This window comes from Pantherophis guttatus, chromosome 1 (genome assembly GCF_059756535.1).
Source record: "Pantherophis guttatus breed Tessera chromosome 1, ASM5975653v1, whole genome shotgun sequence".
Lineage (NCBI taxonomy): Eukaryota > Metazoa > Chordata > Lepidosauria > Squamata > Colubridae > Pantherophis > Pantherophis guttatus.
The window spans coordinates 299,698,112-299,723,905 of record NC_142063.1 but is presented as its reverse complement, the minus strand read 5'-3'; the positions used below and the strand labels follow the sequence as shown (position 1 = coordinate 299,723,905).

Sequence of the window (25,794 nt, the reverse complement as noted above, 5' to 3'; positions counted from 1 at the left end):
CAAGTGAGGACAATTATACTGTACCTGCTAAACAAAGATTGTTGCACTCAGCACATCTCTTTTCTGCAGGTTCACTAAGCACATTCAGAAGAACTCAAGTATGTTAACACTTAACTTTCTGCTCATCCATCATCCATTAGATGTTTCAGTAATTGAATCATCTTTTGTAAAATAGCTGAGGGATTTCAAAAAAAAATTAGAACAGCTCAGTTATTACTGTTGTATTTACAAAGGCAGATCATATATTCTGACCATTCATGAAAGACACCCACAGGGAACATGGATGGGCAATAAAGTAGCATTTTGCAAAATTGTTTTTTTGTAAAATACTAAATCTTAAAATGAGAGCCAGTTTGATATAGTGGTTAAGACACTAGATTAGAAACTAGGAGTCTGCGAATTCTAGCCTCACCTTGGGCAAAAAGCTAACTAAGTGACTTGGGGCCAGTTACTCTTTCTCAGCCCTAAGGAGAAGGCAACAGCAGAAAAAATCTTGCTAAGAAAACTGCAAGAACTAGTCCAGGGTGTCATCAGGCATTCAAAACTGAACTGAAGGCACACAAAAAATGTCTTAACACCAATTTCATGTACTAAAATTTTAAAACTTCCTTCAAAACAACACTATATATTACATTACAGCCTATTTATTAGTAATTATACAAAAAAAATTAGTCCCTGATGGAAAAATGTCGGTTCTCCTTGACATATAGGAAGCCATATAGTCCCAAATCACCCAGTTAGCTTTTTGCCTAAAGGTGAGACTAGAATTCGCAGACTCCTAGTTTCTAATCTAGTGCCTTAACCACTATATCAAACTGGCTCTCATTTTAAGATTTACTATTTTACAAAAAAACATTTTTGCAAAATGCTACTTTATTGCCCGTCTATGTGTGTGTGTCTTTCATGGATTATAGGATCTGCACTTGTAAATACAAATCTATATCAGCAATGTTTATACCGACAAGCAGCAATTGGTATCTCTCAGGGATGCTAAAAAAATGGAAATTAGATCTGCTAAGCATATGCTTAACTGCTGCGCTATTGCCATTCCACACCAACATGTTCATAGGATTGCTTCAGCAATCAAAGCAGTAAGTCAAAAATTCTACCATAAGGGTAGGGAGTAAAGTTTAGGTTACAACCCGAAACAGAAACAGCACGAGGGTACATTCAGTACAAATAGGTTGTGCTGAAAACATGCTGCCTTTTATCAGTGAGCTACACAATCCAAAGTGTATTTGCATATGTTACATGTGTCATATTAAGCCTGCTAGCAAGTATCTTCCCCCAAGGTGCATTCAGAGTGCAGAGCGATAATTATATTTGGATGATTAAACTAATGAATTGCATTTCCATCTGCTCAACCAATTCTCTATAGGGAAGAACTGAGTCTGGATTTTATTTTTAATGTAGCAACCTTCATAACAAAGATATCAGCTACATCCTTCTCATTGCTGTAAGTATTCAAATGCAGTTAGTTAGCTCTGCTCTTTGTAAAAGAAAATATGTGCATATCATCATAATCTGCTGGACTCTTGTTGACCAGAAATACTGAAACTTGGCATCCAAGAGAGTATCTTTATCAGAGAATATTTCAGGATAACAGTTTTTTTGATAAAGATTTTGTCCAAGATCTCCAGTACTAAGAAATATTTTATTTGTACATAATTATAATGTCTTTTAAATGAACAGAGCATCCATAGTTGCCTTCCTACTTTCTAAGACAGGTGGTTTTTTTTTTTTTTTAATTTGATTTATATGCCGCCCTTCTCCGAAGACTCAGGGCGGCTTACAATGTGCTCAGCAATATGGTATGTGTCCAACAGCTGTCTCACGTGCCATGTTTGTAAACAATCCCTCAAGTGATGTGACCCACAACTGGGTCTACAAAAAAAGGCTAGGCTGAGATGCTATTATAGTAGTGGTAGGTTGGCAGTAAAAGTAGTCCCAGACTTATCTGTAATGTTAACTATCAACACAACACATGTTGTTGTTGTTGTTTACTGCCTTTCCTTGTCAAGGAAAGCAGTACCATTTTTGTTTTTGCATGATCTATGGCTTCCTCAGAGGCCAAATTAAAGATACCCCGAGATCTGTTTCCATAGTAGAATATAAGCAGTGGTGGGTTGCCCCCAGTTCGGACTGGTTCGCAAGAACCGGTAGTAAAACCGGTGGGAGGCTCCACCCACCGACCAGGATGTCATCATAAGTGATCTGCGCATGCGCACTCCCGATGCGAACCGGTAGTAAAGGTAAGTAGAACCCATCCCTGAATATGAGGATATGTATTCTTATATTATACACCTTGAAAATTAAGAAAATTATGCTAATAAAACCCCAGCATAGCAATATTATTTTTTATTTTAAAAAGTAATTTATACCACTTCTGTGAAAACATATACATTTACATTTTTAAATACAGCACAAATATTTTCATTTATTAAAAAAGAAATCCCTCTGTAAAAGTAGCTTGCTTTTTTTATGTGAGTGATACCGATAATTTACAGCAGATCTTTTAAAAAAGATTTTCAGTCATTTTTGCTGGGTTTGATAAAAATTAAGATGAGAGAAGGAGAGAGAGAGACACCAATTATTTTCATCCAAAAGTTATTCTTCCAGCCTAAATTTAGCCAGGAGAGGAAGATGGTCAGACGAATTGCTTTCATTAGGAAGTCCATTGACTCCCCACAGATCTTGCTCAGTTACCAATGAGAGTCTACCCAGAAGACTCAGTCCTCCACTGAAAAGAAGTTCAGTTCCTGTCAGGAGAAAAAAGTCTTTTTAGAGATATATAGTGTGAACACATAGTTACTGCTTGGCAGGCAATTCCATTTCTGCCACAGCTCTGGCCAAATGAGTAAGAATTGCATTTACTATCATGGGTACTTTTCTCCAATGTGGGCATCCAGATGTGTGGAACTCATATGATAATATGAGAAAAGACTTTCCAATGAAGGTGTGATGTTGGAATATGCACAAACAACAGCCAAGAGTTTTAGCATGCCTACTTGCCAAAAGATGGTCAAATGACTGGTAACATTTTAGCACCATCTAGTGAATCATTGTCAGATATATATATATTGTTGCTAGATTACAATATATATAAAAATTTTCTGAAGTAGCAAAACCAGACCATATTTTATGGGATATATTATTTGTTAAAAGATATGAGCATGCAAGAGCATGCAGGAGTCATAACATTATTTCCAGACAAAAACACTATCAGGATTAAAATAGAACCTGGGTGCAATTTTTTTCAAGCCATAATTATTTTATGTGTTCACATTTGCAGCTTAAATTTAAGCAAAATAAATATGAATGAGCCAGCTATATTTACTTTTGATCACTATCATTCTGAGGATAGTATTTATGCAAAGAGGGAATTCACTACAATAAAGATAAGAAAAAAAATGTTGGCAAGTTGAAAGCATTCATGCAAGGCTAGGATGTGGACCAAGCCATCTGTTCAGTCAATACAAAAATTCAAATACAGTCTTGTGTATAAATCAACTCTCTTCTATGTCTATAGGATACTGTAAGCCAGGGGGGTTCAAACTCGTGTAGTCATGGTGGCGTCATGTGACATATCAGGACTTCCCCCCCTTTGCTAAACTGGGTGTGGGCGTGGCCAGGGTGTGACACATCTGGCCCATGGGCTGCGAGTTTGACAGCCCTGCTGTAAGCTGTAGGGAGCTGAAGATACTACTTTCTACTTGCTCCACCATGGATGAAAATGTACCAAATTGGCCACAGGTTTGGTACAAGATTTAGTTACCTGGTTCCTGAGTAACATTGTCCCTTGCAGCAGAATAGAAGATGTAATCTACAGTCACTGCACTTCTGGAGTGGCAGGTTGTTACTTCTGGAACTCCACTGCCAGGCAGATAATGAGAATAGACTGAAGACAATTGAAAGCTGTGATGTAAATCTGTGGGCAATCTAAAATGGAAGAGGTGTGTTCAAAAACCTGAATATTCCCTGTAGCACACAATTAAAACAAACCTATCTTTCTAAATCTAAGTTATCAATGTATAAAGCTACCAAGGGAGACAGTCAGGAACATGACTATCTCCCTCTACTCCAGCATTTAAAGGATCATCTGATCTTCCTTTTTTTGGCTATCAAGGTGCCACAGAATAAACTAACCTAGGTTTTGTTTTATAAGATATATAAGATTTTATATATCCCTGGGTACAAACCTGAAACACTTTTAAGTGAAAACCTTCCCCATACTGTTTAATCAGGATTTAATAAACTTGAAATGGAGAAAGCCTATCTTTTTATTCTTTCCTTCATTGCAGTTTTAGTGTGATAATATTGACCCCAATTACACAAGGTCTTAAATTACCCTTGGTGATTAAGGTGAATGAATATGCTACTTTCCCTTCTCACAAATCCTTGTCTGTGTTCAATGATTCCTCTGGAATTATTTTTGCTTTAGTTTAAACTTGCATTTATAAAAATCCAGCTAAATCTGGGTGCTTCAAGTATTGACAACTGAAAAGCAAATTAATAAAAATTGACAAGAATTACCTTTTTGCTACTATTAGGATCTCTTCTGACTGTTCTAAATTTGCATCTTTAGTGTCTTTGCTCTCTAGAAAAAAGAGATGCTGATGATAGGAATATACACTTGATATTAGAACCAGATAGTTTAGTATAGGGGTTGGCAACCTTAAACCCTCAAAGAGCCCCCCATTCAATTTTGGAGGCGACCAAAAGTCCAGTTCCCCCACCATAGAGTCTCCTCCTAGTGTGGTGTCCTTTTTCCTCTAGTTGTCCTAACCAAACCAAAAGCCCTATCAATTGTGGAGCCGACCAGAAAACCCACCCCTTGCCATAGAGTCTCCTCCTGGGACGCTGTGCTCCCTCCCCCTTAACCAGAGGCTCCCCTCCAAATTGTGGTGCCGACCAGCGACAGGGAGCTGCAGCAGAGGGATGAAAGAGCCATATGCGGCTCCAGAGCTGCGGGTTGCTGACCCCTGGTTTAGTATATCTATTTTGTTGAACATTCACTTTTTCAGAACCTCAGGTAGATTTTTTTTTTTTCAAAACTTGCTGTTTGATTATTTTAATTGGAAAGGTCAGTTTCTACAAAACTATATGCCCCAAGGGTGAGTCATCTGTGGCCCCATTGCAGCAGAAGCCATCTCTAACCATGATGGCTTCCCTCCCCCCTTCACATTGTTTAAAAAGTCCCTTGAAATCTGGCTCCTCTCCCTGGCCTTAGGCTGGAGTGTGTGTCAGGCTATGGTTCTTTTCAAAGACTGGCAGTTTTCTTCTGGATGCCTGGGGTTTTTTTTGTTTGCATTTATAATTGTTTTAAATTTGCATGCCACTAGCCATATAAATATAATCAATGAGATGAAACGTAGATGAAATTTTAAGGTAGAAATAGATGTAAACTGCATTACAAGACTACAGAAAAGCATATGAGTGAGACTGTATAAAATAACATCTCTTACTTAAATGTTTCGCCAAACATTATTACAGTTAAAAAAATCCCCAAAATTTGTTACAAAAATCCAGTCTTTCCCACCCACTCTGTGGCCCTCAGACCCCCTCAAAATATTAAGTCCTGTCCCTCAAACTCTATCCAACTCTGATCAATCCAATATTTTGCTTCTGTGGCAGTGGCTCTCCAAAGTCTCAGGTAGATTCCCTCCCCCCTAATTTTATCTGATTCTGATATTAAAAAAAAGAATAAATCTAAAATTCATATAACGGCCTTCAGTAAATAAAGCAGACACTCTATCATGAAGCTACAAATATTGTGTACATGTTCAGATAGACTAATACAATATTATGGCTCCTTCACTTCCACTCTGTCCAAATGTTGTCCATACCTACAGCTGAGCACTTGGAATAACTATCAAAAACAACAATCCTGGTTCTATTAAATTTGCTTTCTAGGCTCCTGTACAAACATTCGGCCTCATAACAATCATCTTTGAGAGAAAAAGAATGTTCACAAAGCCACTCCCTAGTCTCAAAAAATAAAATAAAAATCTACCTCTTTCTTTTACTAGGCGTTTCTGATGTTCCTCATACATACAATCCTGAGAAATGCCAAGGCTTTGAGGCCAAATGGGAATCTTAAGTATCCTATTGCCCCTTGGGGACTGTTCCTGGCCAGACACCTTAAAAAAAGACACAAAACAAAACAAGATGTAGGTATATTCTTAGAAATTATAATGTAAGTCTGCTCTCTGAAAACAATCCTTCATAGCTTTGTGTTCCACCCACCAGAATAATTAGTGTCACATATAAATTTAGCTGTTCTATTATTCATTCCTGATTATTATTTCAAGAATTAATTTGGAATGTAAAAATGCTTTGTCTGTTTCAAAGTATAATGTGTAAGCTCTGTAACACAGCTTTCCTCCAAGAACTCATAATAGCATCCATACGATTAAGATCTGCAGGCGTTACTGAACCAACCCTTTAATGCACTGTTGTCATTCTCATTTCTGCTTTCAAATGATCCTTTGTACATATAACCCTCTTGACTGTGGCAGTCCTCATGTCACAGATCAGGATAAGCCGAAGCATGGTATACAAACTTTAAAGTGTATGCCTGCTTATTCTCCATTAGAGGGGGGACCATCTAGGGGAAAAAGGGATGAAAAGTCCAGAAACATTGGAAGAAACCAATTCCGGGGGTTTTAAATCATATACTGTGTGTGAGGGTGGGTGGGGAGAGGAGAGATTCCCCATTTTTTCCCCTTAATTTTTCCATTTCCTCATCTCAAGCCTTTCAATTCACACAGGCCTACAATTGCTTATTGCAAGAAATTAATAATTGTTGCTGACTAATTTCCAGGGACACTTGTTTATCTACCTTTGTTTTCACAGCAGCTTCACAAACAGGTACTTACTTTTCCTATTGCCAGACCTTCATAATTCAGCTTTCCTTCTGTCAAGAAATTGTACAGAGGAGAATGAGGGACAGAATTGAAATCACCACAGATGACAAGGGGACAAAAACACCCATCTTCACGAATGGCAACATTGGTAATTTCTGCCAGGAGCATGGCTAGCTGGGTTAGCTTAATGTCTCCCCGCCTTGGATTATACAGGAGATGTGTATTGGCCACACAGATGGCTGTGGGGGCTTTGTAGGAAAACCGAGGCTGCAGGAGCAGAACTAGCCCCACATTATCTCTATCCAAAAGTGGGATATTGTGACGGAAGAATTCCACAGGATTGGAGGAAAGAAGACTGAATTTGGAGGTCTTGAAGCATATGGCACAGCCATCAGGCTTTCTTCCTGTCCTCATTTTGTATTCACAGTGATAGCCTAGAAAAAAACCAGAAAAGGACAAGTTTTATGATTTCCAAGAACTAGAGCATAGAATATGAGCAAGAATTATGCGTCATGCTAAGCTGTAATGCAGTTTACTTTTGATATAGGGCACCAGGTAAACATTACTAAATGATGATAATAAAGCATGGATAAAGAAATCAGGGGTTAGCACAATGTGACAATTCAAGATTTATGATTTAACAAAAGTAGTTAAGCAAAACAATTTAGCATCATGATTAGGCAGGAATAATTGGGCAGAATACATGTTTCACAATGAGCAAATTCTGAAGAATTAATGGCACATAAAAGAACTTATATAATATATGTTCACATACTTAAAAGCATTTGTTGGTTTGCTAATAGGATTATTTATTATGTTTAAATTAGAGTGGGTTAGGAAAGAGAGCAAACCTATTAGGTACTGCTGCTTTCTTACAAATTGCTCACTTTTCAGTACTAAAACTGAGCTGGGGGTAAGTAGAATACAGGGGCGTAAACTAAGGAAGAGTACTCCATATAGTTTTATAATTAAGTAGTAAGTTAACTGTTTTACAATGCAGGATTTTTTGGTTTTATATATAATGGAACTATAATACCTAGGGCTTCTAAGCTTGGCTTGATCTCTACTCCATATTGATCTTCTTGGACTTCCTGCAAACAAAGTACCTGTGTAGAGAAACAGGTGATCAACAGTGGAAGATCGATGACATCACCTAACATTATTATGACAATTTTAGAAGTGATTTGAATTCTAATTAACACTGTAATAAAAATTAATGCAGATAATTTAACACTAAATAAAAGGATTGATGAAAAGGACTGTATACAGTCCAAGCAAAGTTAAGAATTTCCAAGTCTTACTGATTTCAAAGCGAGAGAGTTAATATACATATAGCTTTTCCAGGGAAAGCAATGGGAGGTTTACATGGTCACAATTCAGTGCACATTTATGTAAATACTACTAGGCTCATACTAGGTAGCATACAATGCTAAAAGAAACACATTTTCTGCAAAAGTGTTGGTTTTTTCAATGTTCTTCCACTTGAAATGGATCCACTTCTAAGTAAACATAAGTAACATTGTCCTGCAAGAAAATAAGTCAAGATTCAGGAAGAAAATGTTCATTTTGATGTCAGATTTGTCAGAGATAAGTGTATTTTGAAACACCGTACCTCCCGAGATTAGATTGGCCCTGATCCTGCTGGCTTTTTGAAAAACCTTGAAGGCCTGGGATTGTTCCTAGACATGGGAGTTGGGAGATTAGTTGGAGCACACCGGGTATTCTTATTGATTGCATTTATTTTTATTCTAGCAGTTATTGTACATTTTATATATTGTTGTTATTTTATATGGTGTTTTTACCTTTTGATAGCCACCAAGAATCACTAGGGCAAAGTAGGGGCCATATACAGTAAATCTAATTAAATGAATAAAAATAGTAAATAAATTATATCACATATTATGTTCAATTTTATTTAAACTTGTAATATGTGAAATGCACCTGTGTACATTTATTATCAGTAAAAACAATACCATGTATCAATGACCAGTTTTCTTACTGGCATCTTTCTACTTACATCTGCATCAAGTTGTTTGATATCGGCAAGAATGTTGGGAAAGCGATAATTCCAAGCTAGTATTTGCTGCTGGCAGTGTTTGTAGAGGTGGGGATTGTATTCTAATAAATCCTGGGAAAGAATGTTGTATGACATTACAGTAAAATCAAATGTTGCCTGTGGGTCTGCATCTTGGTTGATCTGCATCTTGTCTCCAATAATTGTTGTTTTTTTACTTTGATGGCGAAAGTATTCCCAATGTCTCTTGATCAATCCTGGCAAAACACAATAAATCATGGGATGGAAATAAGGTTTAAATTAATATATATATATATATATATATATATATATATATATATATATATATATATATATATATATATATATAAATTTAAATTAATTATAGATCTAGGACGTTAATATAAATCTGCTCAAATTTGGATCTATTTATCAGATGCATAGCAGGAACAGTACATAAGCAATAACCAAGAAGAAATGTAGATAATGCCAAGTTATTTTCTTATTGTATAATATTGCTATTTTCCATTAACACTGACTCCCATTTAAAAAGGTGGGGGCATCTTTATTGTCAGAATTGTTTATTTATAGCATAGCAAGATTTCATAAAAAATTCCTCAGGGTATCTTTAAGAAGAAATAATTTAATATACTTAGATCCCCAAAAATGTGCTCTGGGATATCTACACGATTCTAGTAATTAGGATTCTTTGGAGGAGAGGTAATAAAAATATACACATTAATGAGGTAATTATTAATAGTTTTAAGTATCTGAATAAATGCCAGTCAGTGTACTTGAAGGAGAGAGGAACTAAAATCAGATGATATCCTGTTGTTCCTCCAAAGAACTTACAGCAGGCATCGGGCAACAACTTATCTTTTTCAAAGTCTCGCTCAATGTGTTGGATTAGGGACCTGTTTACTTAGGTTACTTATGGGACTGCCAATCCATTGATCTCTGCCCATCCCATTCAATCTGGCAATGGGAATGTTCTGGATCTTCTGATGAAGCAATGTCACCTGATAGATTCCAGATAGTATACCTTTCCTCTTATAGGCACCTGCACCTGCTCTATGAAGCAACCTGCCACCCAAAAATGCAGATGACCCAACCCAATTGGCCTGTAGGAAGACTGTGAAGACTTGGTTCTTTGCTCAGGAATGTTACTTATGGGGGCTGTGGTATATGTGTATGCGCATTGTGTATGATCTGACATTTTCATCTTTTCTTGGTGGGGGGGGGGTTCTTTTGGGGGCGTTCTTGGTTATGTTTTTATTCTGTTCGTCATCCGAAGTTGGGCAATCATAAAAATTAGATTACCCAAAATCCCTCTTTACACTCCAGCTAATTATCCACATCCTATGAAGATCAATGATCAATATAATAAAATGCCATATTACTTTTTAGTTTTGGAGTGTTTTCTTCTTCAAGCGGAGATGTTGATTTTTCATTGAAAGAAGACACGTTTATCTTTTTTTCAACAGTGCAACTAATGTCCTGCACTTCGCTCTCTCTTCTTTTTTTAAAAACTGGTTCATAGTCCTCAGATTTCATTTTCGCAGTACAAAAATGAATGGAATAGTTTTGCCAGAGATTGGGAGAAAGTTGCAAATTCCAGAAAAGAGGAAGTCTCCAATTCTCCCCAAAATTCTGAAGGTTCAAGTGTGGGTAGCAAGCCCAAGAATAGTACTCCACACACTTTAGGCACTGAAAAACTTGAGCATTCTGGAGGTATCTTTGAAGATGATTCCGGTAAAAGACCCAATCTCTAAACAGCCTGTGAACATGGCGGGACAGCATGGGATATCTAGAAAAAAAGCAACAGTAGTTAAGATTTCTGTAATATAAAATTTAAGATGGAAAGGAGGAAGAATAAATGGAGAAGGAAAAGAGGGAAAAGGTTACAATAATCTAAAAATTTAGATTGGTGACATTTGCGTAAAGTTTAAGACAGCTGTCCATAAACTGCATAAACATCACTTACTGGCACCAATATTTCAGTATTAGAAAGTGTAGATAGAAGCCAGTTGCTGGGTCACGAGTGGTAGGATACTTCTGCTTTCACATACTTTTTGTGGTACAGGTACTCCTTGATTGACAATCATTTGTTTAGAGATTGTTCGAAATTACAACAGCACTGAAAAAAGTTATTGACCGGTACTAGCAGTTCTTGCACTTACAACCATTGCAGGATCTTTACAGTCATGCAATCAAAATTCAGGCATTTGGCAACTGGCATATATTTATGATGGTTGCAGCCTTGGCTTCATTCAAGGCTTTGTGGACCACCGACCAAATGGCTTGCAAATGACTGATCCACTGTTTCAAGGAGGGTATATCTGGTTCATGTGAGGGTAACTCAGACCTTAGCTGCTAATTGGGAGGTTGGGATCATGGGCTTAATTATTTCCGCCTTGACATTGTTGTATTGCAGTAGTCTGGACAAGGCATGTGCCAAAAAGTTTTTCCCTCCCATGAAATACTTCAAAGTGAAATTAAAGCATTGGAAATACTGTGCCTGTTGGATTTGTTTTGGAGACTTTTCTGTGGGGTTTTGAGTGCTTCCAAGTTCTTGTGGTCGGTCCATACTTGGAAAGGTATTTTACTTCCTTCCAAGAAATGTCTCCAAGTTAGGAGTGCCCACCTAACTGCAAAAGCCTCCTTTTCCCATATTGCCCATATCTGTTCAGTTTCAGTTAACTTCCTAGAGGTGTATGCACATGGTTGTAATTTGCCTTCTTCATTCTCTTGGAGTAGAACAGCACCAACTGCCACATTACTGGCATCTGCCTGGATTACAAATGGTTTCTTTGGGCCTGGGTGTTTTAATACAGATTCAGCCAAAAAGAGTTTTTTCAGTTTTTCAAATGCCACTTGGCAGGCCATAGTCCAAGTCAGTGGTTGACTAGGTTTCGGTTTATCTACCTCCTTGGTTTTTAACAAATTTGTAATCGGTAATGTTATTTGGGCAAAAGAGGACATAAACTGCCTATAAAAGTTAGCGAACCCCAGGAAGCTCTGCAATTGTTTGCGAGTACGGGGGGTTTCCCACTCGAGAACTGCTCTGACTTTTGCGGGCTCCATTTCCATCCCCTGGTGAGAGATTCTATACCCTAGGTCAGTGATGGTTAACCTTTTGGTGCCGAGTGCCCAAAGCATGCATGCACACGCTTGCATTAAGTTATGCCCAGTTCAAAATGCACAACCCCCAAAATGCAATGTGAGTGCCCCCTGCGCATGCGCCCTGCGCTTGCATGCGCCTCCCCTGCGCATGCGCCTCCCCTGCCCATGCGCCTCCCCTGCGCATGCGCCTCCCCTGCACATGCGCCCTGGGCCGTTTTGGCTTCCAAGTTGATGCAGGAGGCTTTTCAGGCCCAAAATAGGGTGTGGGGGAGGTAGCTAGGACTCAAAGAGGGTAGAAACTGCAAAGATCGGAGAAGGCACGGAAGGCAGGAGGCAGCTAGGACTCGATGAGGGAGAAACTGTGGAGATAGCATCTTAGCTTTCTCCTGCATTCCTGCCTTCTCCAATCTTTGCAGTTTCTCCCCCATCAAATCCTAGCTGCCTCCTGCCTTCTCTGATCTCCAAAGTTTCTCCCCCATCGAATCCTACCTACCTCCTACCTTCCACGATCTCCAAGTTTCTCCCCCCAATGAGTGCCTCCTGCCTTCCGTGCCTCCTCCGATCTTTGCAGTTTCTACCCCCATCGCGTCTTAGCTTTTTCCTGCTTTCCTGCCACGGAGAGGCGTGTGCAGAGGGTGGAACCTGCAGAGATTGGGGAAGGCCCTGCCCCCGTGCATGCGCAGCAGAGACCCGAAGACCAGCTGGCCGATGGGAGGTGCATGCATGTGCGGTGGAGCTGGGCTGGGGCGACGGCTGGCCTGCCCGCAGAAAGGGCTCTGCGTGCCACCTGTGGCACGCATGCCATAGGTTTGCCATCACGGTCCTAGGTAATCTATCTTATCTTGGTGAAAATCACATTTGGAGAGTTTGGCAAACAATTTAGCTGCCCTTAATTTCTTCGAAACCTCCCACACCAATTTAACATGTTGCGTCTTAGTTTCAGTATAAGTCATTATATCATCAAGATAAGCCAAAACTTCCTTATACAAGTGCTCATCAGCACCTCATTAATTAGCTGCATGAAAACGGCGGGAGCCCCTTGGAGTCCGAATGGCAAAACCTTGAACTGAAAACATCTAAGCGGACAATTAAATACTGTTTTCCATTCATCCCCTTCTCAGATCCTGATCTGGTAATAAGCCTCCTGCAAGTCTAGTTTAGAAAAAATTCTCCCTATGGGGGTGGGGGTGGGGAGTTCATCTGAGGCCTCTTCATTGAAAAGATCCATCAAATCCTGGTATTCCCTGGGGATATCCAGTAGTGGTCCATTCGCCACAGCTGTAGCTAATTCCTCACTCATTTTAGTCTGGTAGGGTTCCTCGTTCCGAATTAATTCATCATTAGGGAATTGGAGGGTCCCCTCTGTCCAGTCCACCCTTGGATTCCACTTCTTTAACCAGGTTAGCCCCAGAATTAGGGCCCAGTCCACCCCTGGAGTCACAATGAAAGCAATGGTTTCGGAGTGATTTACCATTGTTAGTTCAAGTGGTTCAGTGGCAAACATGGCTGGGGCACCCCCTGCAATGGACCCATCAAGTTGGCAGAACGAGACTGGGGTTTTTAATGGTCTTAGTTGAATGCACAGTTCCCCGACCAGAGTTGGGCTTATTAGTTTTCTTGTGCACCCCAAATCTAGCAATGCCTTAAGTCTCACTTTTCTCCCCGTTACTGAAATTAACAGTTCTATAGGGGTTGTAAAGGGTTCGACAACCCCACTCACCAAAGGGTCTTTGTAGTCGCTCTCCAACTGACTGGGCTCCTCCACCGGAGGGGTTGGAGTTCCTTGCACCGTAATTGATTCCGGCAGGAACTCAACGACCACATGGGTCTTCAGGGCAATATCTTTGGCACACCATAGTGGCTTTGAGTGTTTCCCTCTGACCTGCTTCTTTCCCTTTCAGGTGGATATTCTCACACAGCACTCGTTTGCACAGTGACCTTCCTTCCCGCAATGGAAGCGGGTGACTGAGCATGGCAGGACAGAGCGAGGTTTGGTTTTCTCCCTTCTTCCTTCCGGCAGGGATCTCTTCCAGGAGGGGTTTGCGCGGTACTGGTTTTGAGCTAGGTCGATTTTCGTTTCCTCAGCCAAGACACACCAGCTGTGCAGGCAGACTGGGGCTCCACGGGCAACACAGGTGTTGTACATGTCATCATTTAAGCCATCTTTGAACCAACTCACGAGTATTTCTATAGCTAATCTATGTGGCAAGTCAGATCACGAAACACTTTGATGTACTCGGTGACTGGATGGCGTCCCTGTTTGATATGCCTTATGCAATCTCTAGCCTTGCGGTCAGCTAGGGGGCCTCCATAATGCAGATGCACCAGAACTCCGCAACTTCAACCATTTCATGACAGCCCTGAGATGGAGATTTGAGGACCATCAAATGTGCAGCTGACCCTTCTAGAGCCAGGGTGACAACCCTGACTTTGGCACCTTCTGTAGGGAGATCCTTCCCATACTCCTGCATGTAGGTCAGTACGTGTGCAAGGAAAAATCCCCAGTGATTCCTGTCAAATTTGATGTCAAGAGGGGGCACCTTCCGTTCTAAGGGTGGAAGCCCTCCTCTCATTGAGTTGCAAGCCTTGTTTTGCATTGAGATATCTCCTGGGCGGATCTTCCATGGTGAAAATGGGTTCATCAGTAGACCCCGCGGTTTCAGTCAATGCCCCTAGGGTTGGGGATCCCTTTCGTTTATCAGTAGCCTCCTTTTGTACTCCTAACTGGCCTGCAGCACAAGCCTGGGTGTCCTGGATCCGCATATCATGAATGGCCTCCCTCATTACGTTCATGGCTTCCCTCAGGAATTGGTTGGGCTGGTCTAGGGCTCCTTCAGTTCATCATTGTCGTAAAGGTCTCCCATCTCCTGCTTCCAACCAAGTCATTGGGTGAGGGTGACATCTTTGGTTCTGCCCCAGCTCTCCATCTTCCCAACATCGATGGACCACCTCGGCTTGGCAGCGGTGCTTGAGGCAATGTTCTCCTCAACCCAGGCATTGAGGGCCTCAATTGAGATTTTAAGGGATGGGGTTCTCCCCCAGTCTTCAGCCTCTTCGTGGTCACTGCACTGGGCAGACATGGTGTGCATGGTCCCCATGGTAGGGCTGCTTCCTTCCTCTGGGTTGACCAGTTTGCAGTTTTTGCCTAATGTAAGGTCTTGCCTCTCCAGTCTTCCCAAGAAAGCAGGACTCTTGAAACTGCAGTTGTTCCAAAAGGAACTTTTATTGGAAGGTTTGTGATAACAAGAGATCTAGGCAAGAACTGAAGCTTCTCACATACAACCAGCTATTTAAAGCAATGCTAACCAAACCCCTCCCACACTACATCATTGCAGGGAAACAGAAACAGAGACCTCATATAGAGATTAACACAGTAATACAAAAAAACAAAACAAAACAAAACAAAACAGAAAGAAATTAGCACAGTAATGCAGGAAACAGAAACTGGAAACAGAAACTTCATATACAGACCACTCCATTCCTCCCCCACTTCCTCCCACAAAAATGCCAGTATCCCTGTAGAAGTATCTGGGACCTGACAAATATAAATCTTTCCATTCCCCACTATCCTCCAGCTAAGAAGCTGAAGAAGCTTCTTAGATGAGAAGCAACACGTCCTCAAAGAAAAAACAAGAAAGTCCAGTTGCCTCCTGAGAAAACACCTTTGGGACAACTATGACTTGGATGATTGAGAATCTCTACAGGCTTTTAACCCAGCCTCTATATATACGGAATTGCTGCTTGGTTAATGATTGTCTGTTTCACTATGGATAAAGGAGAGTATTTGCAGATCCGGGGTGAAATGAGGGGTCCTTGGTGCTTTTTGGGCTTGCTTGTTTTCTTCCAGACGCTTCATTACCCAAACCACGTAGCATGCTAGCACTGATGATGTTACCTAGTTTGGGTAATGAAACATCTGCAAGAAAACACCATCCTCCACATCCTACCCCGAGCAGGTTAAATCAGAAGGGGCAGTTCTTATCCTTCTGGCCAGCGTTCCACGGGGATGCTCGACTACAGTGACCATACATATCAAGGGAGGGAGTGATGTGAGTTGTAGTCCAACATATCCGACGGCACTGGGATTTGGGGAGTCTGCCCTAGGCCACGAGGGAGGTCCCTATCTTTACCTCCAAGCGGGCCGCTTCCGCTCTCCTGGCCAGACCGCTGCTGCTCTCCACCGTCACTCGCCCGACGGGTCATCTCAGGCCGCCGCCGCCGCCGCCGCCGCCTCTTTCATTCACCGCGCGCGGTCAGGACTCAGCCCCGCGCGTGCTCCAAACCAGCCACCTGCTTCCCCGACCCTCTTTCTCACCACCTCTGCTTTCGCTTCGGCGCATGGGACTTGTAGTTTTATGTTTTTTTTCCCAGGGCCGTAGACTCACGAAAAATAACCCGCTTAGAAAGTCTCTTTGGGTTCTTTTAAACCCCTCCTATTTCCCCCGTTTAGGGAACTGCTTGGGAATCCCAGTTGTGCTGAAGGATCAAAGAGGTGGCTAGAGTTGAACTCTTGAGTTCTTTTAGGCGATCATCTCGTGGCGGGCGGATTAATTGATCTAAGGGTTTGGTGCGAGCCAGGAAGTTCGAACTGGAAACTGCTCTTCATTATTTTCTCTCTTTGGTCTTTCCGATGTCCGAATCTCGAAGAAGTGGTTGGAGAGAGAGAGGGGGAGGGGACCGGAAGAGGAAAGCGCGCTCGAAAAAAAAAATCCTCTTGGTTAACTAACGGAAACGTCGCTGCCGCCATCTCAGCGTTGGGCGGAAGCAGAAATGATAGACCGAGAGGTTTCCTCGGGAGATTGAGCGAAGGCGGCGAGATGCCGTTGGTGTTGCTCTGCGGGCTGCCGGGCAGCGGCAAGAGCCGGCGCGCCGAAGAGCTGCGCGCCTCTTTGGTCTCTGAAGGCGAACGGCGCGCCTTCGTTGTATCCGAGGCGGACGTGGCCGGAGGCCGGGCTGCCTTGAGGGCGGCGGCCGAGCGGCTGCTGAACCAGCGGGACGTAGTAATCGTCGACGCGGGCAGCGAGCTGAAGAGCTTCCGTTACGAGCTCTACTGCCTCAGCAAGCACGCGGGGACCCCGCACTGCCTGGTGCTCTGCCCGGGAGGGAGCGCGCTCCCCGACCGCCCTCCTTTGGAGCCGCCGGACTCGCAAAACCGCTGGGACTGGCCTCTCTTCCTGGCGCCCCAGGACCCGGCCGAGCCCCTGCCGCTGCCCGAGATCCGCGCCGCCCTCTTGGAGCGCCGCCCGCCTCCTCCCAACCAGTCCACGCGCTCCCAGCCGCTCCAAGCCGCCGGCTTCCTTCACCAACTCGACCGCCTGACCCAAGAGGTGCTGGCCGCCGTCATGGCTGCTCAGAGGGACGGCGCCCAGGCCGGACAGTTCATTCCGGTGGCGGTGGATGGATTAGCAGGAGGCGGCCGAGAGCCTCCGGGCTTGCTGCTTAACAGGCCGGTCAGGCTGGCTGAGCTGAGCCGCCTGCGAAGGCAGTTCCTCAGTTATGCCAAGATGCACCCGGGAGAAGGCGAACAAAATTTACCTCAGCTGGGCGGCATGTTTCTTCAGTACCTGAGTCAAAACCTGCAGTGAGCTCAGCAGGTTCCTCTGAGTAGCGGTTGCTGGCCCTGCTCTGTGCATGGAGGATGGACTTAGACAGGACGCTTCATTTAGATAACTTTTTGCTATTTAATTTTGGACAGGAGTTCTACAACTTGCCGAATTTATAGATTGCTTTCGAAACTATTTGATGAAGACCGAGGTTTAAAATAATGTTCTTCAGTATTCATCTATTTATATTTGAATTGCAATTGTCATTATTTTTATACTATGCCTTGTTTAAAGAAGTTCATTGGTAGATTTCAACATTCATAGTGATTCCCATGCGGTGAATTGGCAGAAATAGAGTGACTGAATTGAAGTTCATAAATTCAGCTTTCTAATCAAAGATTCGGTGCAATCCTGAAAAGTGTGTTTATCAAATACATTTGGACTTAATATGACTAAAAAAAAGTTTACATAAAAAACATTACGTTGTGCTTATAATATCTGTCTCTCTGTGTGGTTAACTTATTAAAGAACTGCAAGTTTGGATTGATCCTGACTGATAAGGCAGGCACAAAGCTGCATCCGTGAGTTTGCACTTTGCTGAATAAGGCCCAGTGTTGAAGTCTTTCCTTCTGGATATTATTTCTAAATGGTTGGCTATTCCTTCCAGCTTAGTTGTTTACTGTTGACTAGATTATGTTTTGATGATTTTATAGATTATAAAAAGTGTCTTTGCATTTTTTCTTTCTTTTCTATTTTTCTTTTCTAAACATTTTAGCTTTCTGATTTCTTTTTTTATTTATTTTATATTTATTTGCATTTTTATCTTCCCTTTTAAAACTTAAAAAAAATTATATTCATGTGCGTATAGTGCTACATAGCTTCAATATCGATACTAATTTGGGATTTAGTTCTAAGTTTTAGCATAATCTTACTCAAGCTATTGTGTTAAATGTGCGGAGCTGGGTGTAATTAAGCAAAACAACTATTTTAATGTTCGCTTCTCAGTAAAGAGAATGAGTGCTTTGGTACATGGCAATTAAATGAGTGTTAAATATCTAACAAATTCATATATTACAAACCTTATTGTCATGATGGCATTCTTCATCTAGTTTTAACTGAATGAAGCAGAAGTCACTGAACAATCAAAACAGATTCTATCCTTTTAAAATCAAATACAGTAAGAATGCTCATGAAAATCTATACAGTACTGTAGTGAAGTTGTCATGGAAATACTGGCTGCTATACCTAGAACATAGAAGCGTTGTCATGATCTCACAATCTAAAATGAGGAGAATCTCAAGTGCAGTTGAATGTAGCAGAAAAATCCCAAGTGTTATGCAGCCTTCGGAGAAAATAATCAGATGTATATTCTGTATTACATTTGGCAGCAATAAAACATTGTGGCAACATTTTCAAACAAAAGATCTTGCCCATTTTCTTATCAAAAATCATATGTAGTACTATTTACTATTTTTATTTGTTTATAAATTGTACAGTGTATAGCCTGCCCAAATTTATAGATTTTAACTGCAGATTACAGCATGACAACGCATTAATGAAGAAGGGTTTTGGTCTGTATTTGGCCCTAGATGTATAAGCAAGACTCACAGAAGCTAATGTAACACATTTGTTAGCTTTTACAGTCCTACATTTCTATTTTTTATTTATTTTCCCTTTATAATGTAACCATTTTCAGAGAACTGACTGTCAGTAAATTACAGACAAAGGCTATCTTAATTGCACTAATTTTATTTCATTTCATTTTTTTCATTTCATTTATTGGATTTATATACCGCCCTACTCCCGAAGGACTCAGGGCGGTGAACAGCCACAGAATAAAACACATAAATACAAAATTTAAAAACAGAATAAAACCAAATTAAACAATTTGGCCGAGACAAATTTAAAACACCCAATAATTTTAAAAACAAATTAAAATTTACATTTTAAAGGGGAAAGATTTAGGCCTATCTGCACATTGTGTAGGATTCTGTTCTGCAGCATGTTGTAGAAAATCCACACACGAAACACCTTGATTATTGATCCTCATGGTGAAATGGATACAAAGCAAAACACTGAGTCCGGATCCAGGAGGAACTTACAAATTTTATATTAAATTTGTGACCAGATTTTATTGCTTTTGCTGCTATTATAAGTATTTTAATCTGCTTCCAAAATATACCTTGAAAATGAAGGGAATGTGAGAGTAAAGGCACTAAACTTTCCCCAACTACATGTGCTATATGGTACTTGGCACCAGGGTGCATAAAAATCAGATTTTTAAAAAAACAAATAAATTGGATTTTTTTTATTTAAATCGGATTTTTAAATTTTTTTTATCATATTTATTTTAATAAAATGCTTTTGGAGTAAAAATCTAAAGGTAGTTTTCTATTTAAGATACATTAATAATTTAGTTTATTCAGCATGAAATGGAGCTTAGTTATGTAGCATGAGGCTGTATATTCTGCAATATTTACATTTTTGGTAAACTCATTCAATGAATCCAAGCTCTGCAAGCTGAGATAATATGCACTCTAAATAGGAAACCTTCATTTTGTTTGCAAATAATAATATTAAGGATTCTAACTACCAGCAAGAATGAGTCCTTACATTTAAAGAGCACCTGTCATTTCAGATCCATCATGGCGGTGCCTGTTAGTGGGCATCCACTCACCTGCAGCCTGCCATGTCCTTCACCTTATTGTGTCACTGCTGCATCACCAGCCATCTCCTTAAAGTGAATGGGACTGTTGGTGAGTCAAAAGCAGGTCAGAGGAGGAGCCACTGCAGGATAGAGATGACAGTTTCTCTTTAAAAATTATGATTTAAATCAAGTTGATTTAAATCCACTCCGCTTAGCACTGATTTCTGCAGAGGTGGGGATCTGCAGAGGTGGGGATGGGGCATAGTTTTCCAGGCATGAAAACTTACCCTGCAGACATTTGCCCTTTAAATATTCTGCCTGGTGGAGTAGTTATTCCCTATGTTTTGTATCAGTATTTTCCTCTCCTCTGTGCTTTAGCCCATAAAATAAAGGAAATGTTTGAAGACTACATATAATGTATATGTGTGTGCATGCACACACACAATATATAGTTCGCTAGTATAACACAGCAGAGTCAAGATTAAACAAAGAGTCAGAAGGTTTAACTAGTCTTTTCATTTTTGATCATGAAGTTATATCTTCTAAAAATTGATTTCTTAAAAAATCTGAACAGAAGGTTGATTCCATCTTCAGATTGTAATCTCTCAAATATACAGAAAACACAACACAAATTATTGCAGTGTGAATAGAAAAATGTGTTGAGATATGATAAAGTGAGCATGTGATCTCAGGAAAAGACTTGTATTAAAGTGTTGCAGATAAGATATTATGCTCACATCCTTTTATATTGAAACATATTTTCCAAATCCTCGTTAATTCAATATTTGTGTATGAAAATACAGTTCTTATGTTTCAGTTACTGTTTGGAAAGGCAATATATACAATGTATAAATGACATTCAATATTCAGTGGAACTATGCTTTAACTTTCTAACTTACTTTTTTTTTTAAAACAAAAAGTTTTTATTATTTTTTAAATTCAAACAAATAACATTTTCACTTATCTATTTAAACATTTGTTAACCCAACCTTCAACCCCCCCTTCCCTCCCCCCCTCCCCCGACTTCCCAGAAGAAAAACAGGGTATAAATTTTACCAAACATACGCTAAAATATACTAAGTTAATGCAAGACATTAAAACTCCCTAGACCCCTTAACTCCCCTTCTACAGATTATTCATCAACCTCCCTTTAAACTCAGAATAACATATAATCCTTTAGCCCTAAGAGTTTTTAAAAATCATTAACAAATACTAATAGATCATTCAAAGCCTAAAAATCTCGTAATACATCTGTAAGATATTCTTAGTTCATTTACTTAATCATGTTACTCTTCCTCCTTCAAATATTTTTAAAAATCTTAATACAACAATAATTAAACCTTAATTAATCATTAATTGAACTCTTAATTCATTTACTTAATCATTATAATTAATCATTAATACATCAATAGTTAGATCAGAGAAAGTTAATCTTCCATTCTTCCTTTCTTTCTGTATTTTTTCCAGTCTTTCTTCCTCCCTCCTACTTTTATTTTGAGGAGGTTTTGAATTTTAACTGGGGGTTGATGTATCTTTAAAACTTGTCCCTTTCTTGGAACCATTTCCTCTGATTTAGAACCCCCATATCGACTCTTCTTGCTTATATAATCAGTCAGTTCATAGAACGAAGAATTAATTCGATCAGTTTGCAAAGAAAAGTCCAGTTGTTGCATTTCAATTAATTGTGTGAAAGCCTCTGCCAAGTCTTCTTTATCCTCTGAAACATCGTAGGGCTGGTCAGTTTCTTCTTCTTTTTGCTCAAAATTATATTTTTGAAAAGTTCTGTCAGTTAATTCCAAAAGGGCAGGAAGAAAGTTTGAAGATTCTTGAGAGCCAGCCATTTCCAGCTTCTCTGTTTTGGTCAAAATGTCTCCTACATTGTCATTGTGCTTTCCTTCAAAAACATCCTCAGTTGCTTTTATATCCTCCACTGGTTCTATAAATTTTTGTTCTATGATTGGTGTTAGGCTATTAATAATTACAATTTCGTTATTCATATTCATATTTATAAATTCTGTAAGGTCTCTAAAAAAATCTTCCTGGCTCTGTAATTCAGTTCTCTGTGTCGTTTCTGCCGCCATTGGAGAGCCTCCACCACTTTCAGAAACTCCTTGCTTGGAAGCCATATTATTTTAAAAGAATTTTTCTTTTCACAGCCATAAAATCTCTTGAACAGCTTTCTCAGATTTATTTGTAATTTATCAAGCAAGATAGTCTTTTCTACACCCAGCTCTCAAATCCCAGCAATTTAAATCCAGTCTCTGAACACAAATTTGTTAACAAGCACTTTCATTTCCAACTTTCACTTTCACACCCACAACGAAGAACTTTCTAACTTTCTATAGTGATATAGCTAATTAGTTGTCATCAAATTCTTCCTGATCTCTGATGATTGTATGAAAAAATTCTAAACATTTAAACCTAAATGGCAACAGTCCCCAGCTCTTCCAAAGACTTTATAGGGATGTTATCTGTAATGATTTGATCCTATCCTGTTTTTTACCCTTGCTCTACTTCCTTCAATCTTGTTAAACCTAAATAATGTTCACAGGACTTGATATTAATTTTCAATTGCTGGACAATCCTGTCATATAGGAATTAGGAAATAAAAACAGATTTTAACAAAATCCTGTAAACTCCAGAAAGGAATGGTAGTATGAATCCATTTAAAATAAAATGATTTGAATAGTGGGATATGTTAGGGAGAAATAACTATTTTAAGAAAAGCCACTTCTAAACGAAAGCAGAACTTCTTAGAATTTTAGTTTTCTAGCTAATTTAAGTACCGTGTTTCCCCCAAAATAAGACCCTGTCTTATATTTTTTGAACCCTGAAATAAGTGCTTGGCCTTATTTTCGGGGAGGTCTTATTATTTTGGGGTGCATGGAGCAAGACGGGGCTCTTGCCATCTTACCTGATTTCCAGCTGTCTCCCTAACCAGAGGAATGGCGGGGACTGGCTGCGCATGTGGTTAAATATTTTCAGGGAGGGTTTATTTTGGGGGGAGGGTTTATTTTTGGGGGACGACTTATTTTCAGGGAAACTAGACTATAGAATAAAAAGACCTTGATGCAAAAAGTGCCAATATTTCCTTGTGAATCATATTTCACTATTCTGTGCAAAAATATTTGTCTGGAATGTTTGCTTTACTGCCAACCAACATCACTCTATACTTATTAGAAGACCCTGAAGAAAAATAAACAAAATGAACAAGAAGTCCTTTCCTACCTATTCTGGTTATGTTTTCTGTATACTCAACATGGTTTGGAAAGTCCACTTTCCCATTATCCAAATGTATCTATTGTGTTGAACATAAACCCTCCAAAAGTCAAAACTTGGTTACTTTGTAGAGTTGATTTTTTAAAAATCAGGATCCCCTAGTAATGCCAGGAATTTGGTTGGCTGAATTGGTAGTCCTGAATAGTAACCAATTGGTAATGGTTCCTGGGGAAAATTTTAGCTTATTTTGCATCTCATTGTACTTTGGTGAATGTAGTTGGTTAAATTGACATAATGGCATTCTGCCATTATTTCTACAATAGTCCATTGTTCATCAAAGTTCCCTAATAAGGACTCATTTTTTATTTTTATATTACCTTACTTCAAGTGTTTTGTATAATTGCAATGCCCTTCACGTCACTGAAACAAGTACCAATTTTGCATAATCGGTTAAACTGCAATACTATTATTATTTTTTGGTTCAACATTTGAAGTAAGGTAACATCTGTCTGGAAATTACTAATTGGAATTAGGAAAAAAATCTCTCTCTCTCTCTCTCTTAATTCTGTCTTACATCCTTCCCATTCAGAATAGCAGACGGCAACATTAGAAAAATGCCACAAACATGCATTTACACTGCACACCGAGGACTACGATGAAAACAAATCTTAAATGAGTCCAAATCTCACTGAATTCAACTCTTGAATTCCCTACTAGACTGGGAAATACCAGGCAAAGCCGAGCGCTTTTTCCATTTTTTTTTCCCGATACCAAAAAAGCGCCATAGTTGTTTATGCCCCGACATTTATTGTTCGATTTTAACATCGTTGCGAAGATCCTTTTCCTTGTCTCCAGCCGTTAAGGGTGGGTGGTTGGGTGGATAGGGATCGATCTGCTAAGACAGTGTTTCTCAATCTTAGCCGCTGGACGATGTGTGGACTTCAACTCCCAGAATTCCCCAGCCAAGCTCTGCTGGCTGGGGAATTCTGGGAGTTGAAGTCCACACATCGTCCAGCGGCTAAGGTTGAGAAACACTTTGCTAGGGGGAAAAGTTACCGCTGGCTGAATTACCACGAGGGAACCGGCACCGCCACAGTACTTCCGTAGCTGCTTCCGCCTCGAGTCCGGGCCTGACCCGGGAGTGGATCGATTGACTGACAGCTCTGAGAGGCGGCGCCCAGCCGGCGCCGGGGAAAGCGGCAGCCTCGGCATCTCCGACAGGGCCGCTGCACCATCAGCCACGGCGGCAAGGATGATCTCCCCGCGGAATCGAGGCGGGGAGGTGGCCCGATTCTACACGGTCACCGAGCCCAAGCGCCACCCTCGGGGATACACGGTATATAAGGTCACCGCGAGGGTGAGTTGCCTTTGGGGGGGGGTGTCAGAAAAACGAGCGAGCCGGGGGGGGCTCTCGCCTCCCCGATCGTGGGGGCTGATCTCCCCCCTACAAGATTTCCAAAGCTTGTTCTGGTTTTCCGTGAAGCTGCGGGTTTGATCTCCGGTAGCAGGGCGGGAGCAAACGGCTGGCGCTCCCAGCTGTCTGGACTAGGCGTCCCTGAGTCCCGTGCGGCACATCCAAGGGAACACGAGGCTGTTTCTTTCGCCCAAAGCGTCTTTACGCGTGTATTTCCCTGGTTCTGTTGTCCGCAGCCTTTGAAAGCTGAAGGCAGCAGGATTTGCACCTGAGGCTCTTTGCAGTCAGTGCATATGCTTTTTACTACTGAGCTAAGATGTTTCCCTTCCTCCCTTCAGCAGATTTTTAGCATCCTTCCCCCAAGTCTTTTTACAGCGGGGAAACAGCACCGAATCTCCATCTCTTTCTATAAAAGTTTCCCATCACATAAAATGTATTTATTGCATGTCTTCTTAAAGACTTCCTTGATTATGAGAGACTGTGATGCCCCTCCATCTCCTATTTTTTAGTATTCATTTTACTGTCTTATTGTTTTATTGTTGTAAGCTGCCCCGAGTCCTTCAGGAGAAGGGCGGCATATAAGTATGATAAAAATTAAAATAAAATAAAATCTCCCTGCGGTAGAAAATGGAAGAAGTCCCCCATCCATCCACCCTTCCTTCCTTTGTGGAGTGGGGATGGGAGAGGAAAGAATATGTGCAGAAATGGCATTGCTTGTCTCAGGTAAACCACTGCATATAAGAGGTCTTACTTTTGAGTAAAGGCACAAAAGATTGTCAGAATAGCAGGTGTTCCCCTAGTAAAATGTATTGGGAGAAGAGCAAGTCAACATTTACACTGTGTAAGACTAGTTGGAAGGAGCAGCTGTCATCATACCTCCAAATAGGATGAAAGAACCAGAACAACAGCTGCTGTATACTTGATTTGTGTTTGCAGAGGGCAACAGAAGGTTATGGATTGTTCTGGGT

The 25,794-nt window shown here is 40.5% G+C and overlaps 3 protein-coding genes across 7 annotated transcripts in view; 2 read left to right on the top strand and 1 right to left on the bottom strand.

The window, feature by feature from the left end:
• Positions 1 to 2,343: 2,343 nt before the first annotated feature.
• On the bottom strand, positions 2,344 to 17,236 carry ANGEL2 (angel homolog 2). Of its 2 annotated transcripts, XM_034427794.3 has the most exons (9): positions 16,134 to 17,236; positions 10,281 to 10,687; positions 8,884 to 9,137; positions 7,903 to 7,972; positions 6,879 to 7,300; positions 6,014 to 6,140; positions 4,534 to 4,597; positions 3,776 to 3,939; positions 2,344 to 2,759 (listed from the first exon to the last, which is right to left on the bottom strand). In XM_034427794.3, exons 2-9 carry the CDS (start codon positions 10,678 to 10,680, stop codon positions 2,608 to 2,610), a joined length of 1,653 nt encoding a protein of 550 aa, XP_034283685.2. In that variant the 5' UTR covers positions 10,681 to 10,687; positions 16,134 to 17,236; the 3' UTR covers positions 2,344 to 2,607. The 2 variants fall into 2 exon arrangements, 1 of the variants encoding a protein (XP_034283685.2); XR_015731526.1 differs by lacking the exon at positions 4,534 to 4,597 and having other exon boundaries at positions 16,134 to 16,317.
• On the top strand, positions 16,821 to 19,402 carry KTI12 (KTI12 chromatin associated homolog). The gene has a single exon (XM_034427796.3). The coding sequence runs from the start codon at positions 16,821 to 16,823 to the stop codon at positions 17,586 to 17,588; it is 768 nt and encodes a 255-aa protein (XP_034283687.2). The 3' UTR covers positions 17,589 to 19,402.
• Positions 19,403 to 24,407: 5,005 nt separating this feature from the next.
• The window catches only part of RPS6KC1 (ribosomal protein S6 kinase C1), a 98,246-nt gene continuing 96,859 nt past the window's right edge, over positions 24,408 to 25,794 (top strand). For 2 of the 4 annotated variants that reach the window (XM_060692492.2, XM_034427798.3), the window contains exon 1: positions 24,408 to 24,769. In XM_060692492.2, the coding sequence (XP_060548475.1) occupies positions 24,665 to 24,769 (105 nt within the window). In that variant the 5' untranslated portion in view covers positions 24,408 to 24,664. The remainder of the gene's footprint in view (positions 24,770 to 25,794) is intronic. The other 2 variants (XM_034427800.2, XM_087883189.1) reach the window with 2 other exon arrangements.

What these genes read in the sequence shown, in the direction of transcription:
- ANGEL2 (XM_034427794.3), bottom strand. Translation starts at nt 10,680, where the DNA reads ATGCTGTCCCGCCATGTTCACAGGCTGTTTAGAGATTGGGTCTTTTAC. An exon ending in AAGGTCTGGCAATAGGAAAA is followed by an intron (nt 6,141 to 6,878) that starts GTAAGTACCTGT and finishes TCTTTTTTTAAG; the next exon opens with GTGTCTGGCCAGGAACAGTC. An exon ending in ATCCTAATAGTAGCAAAAAG is followed by an intron (nt 3,940 to 4,533) that starts GTAATTCTTGTC and finishes CTTCCATTTTAG; the next exon opens with ATTGCCCACAGATTTACATC.
- KTI12 (XM_034427796.3), top strand. Translation starts at nt 16,821, where the DNA reads ATGCCGTTGGTGTTGCTCTGCGGGCTGCCGGGCAGCGGCAAGAGCCGG.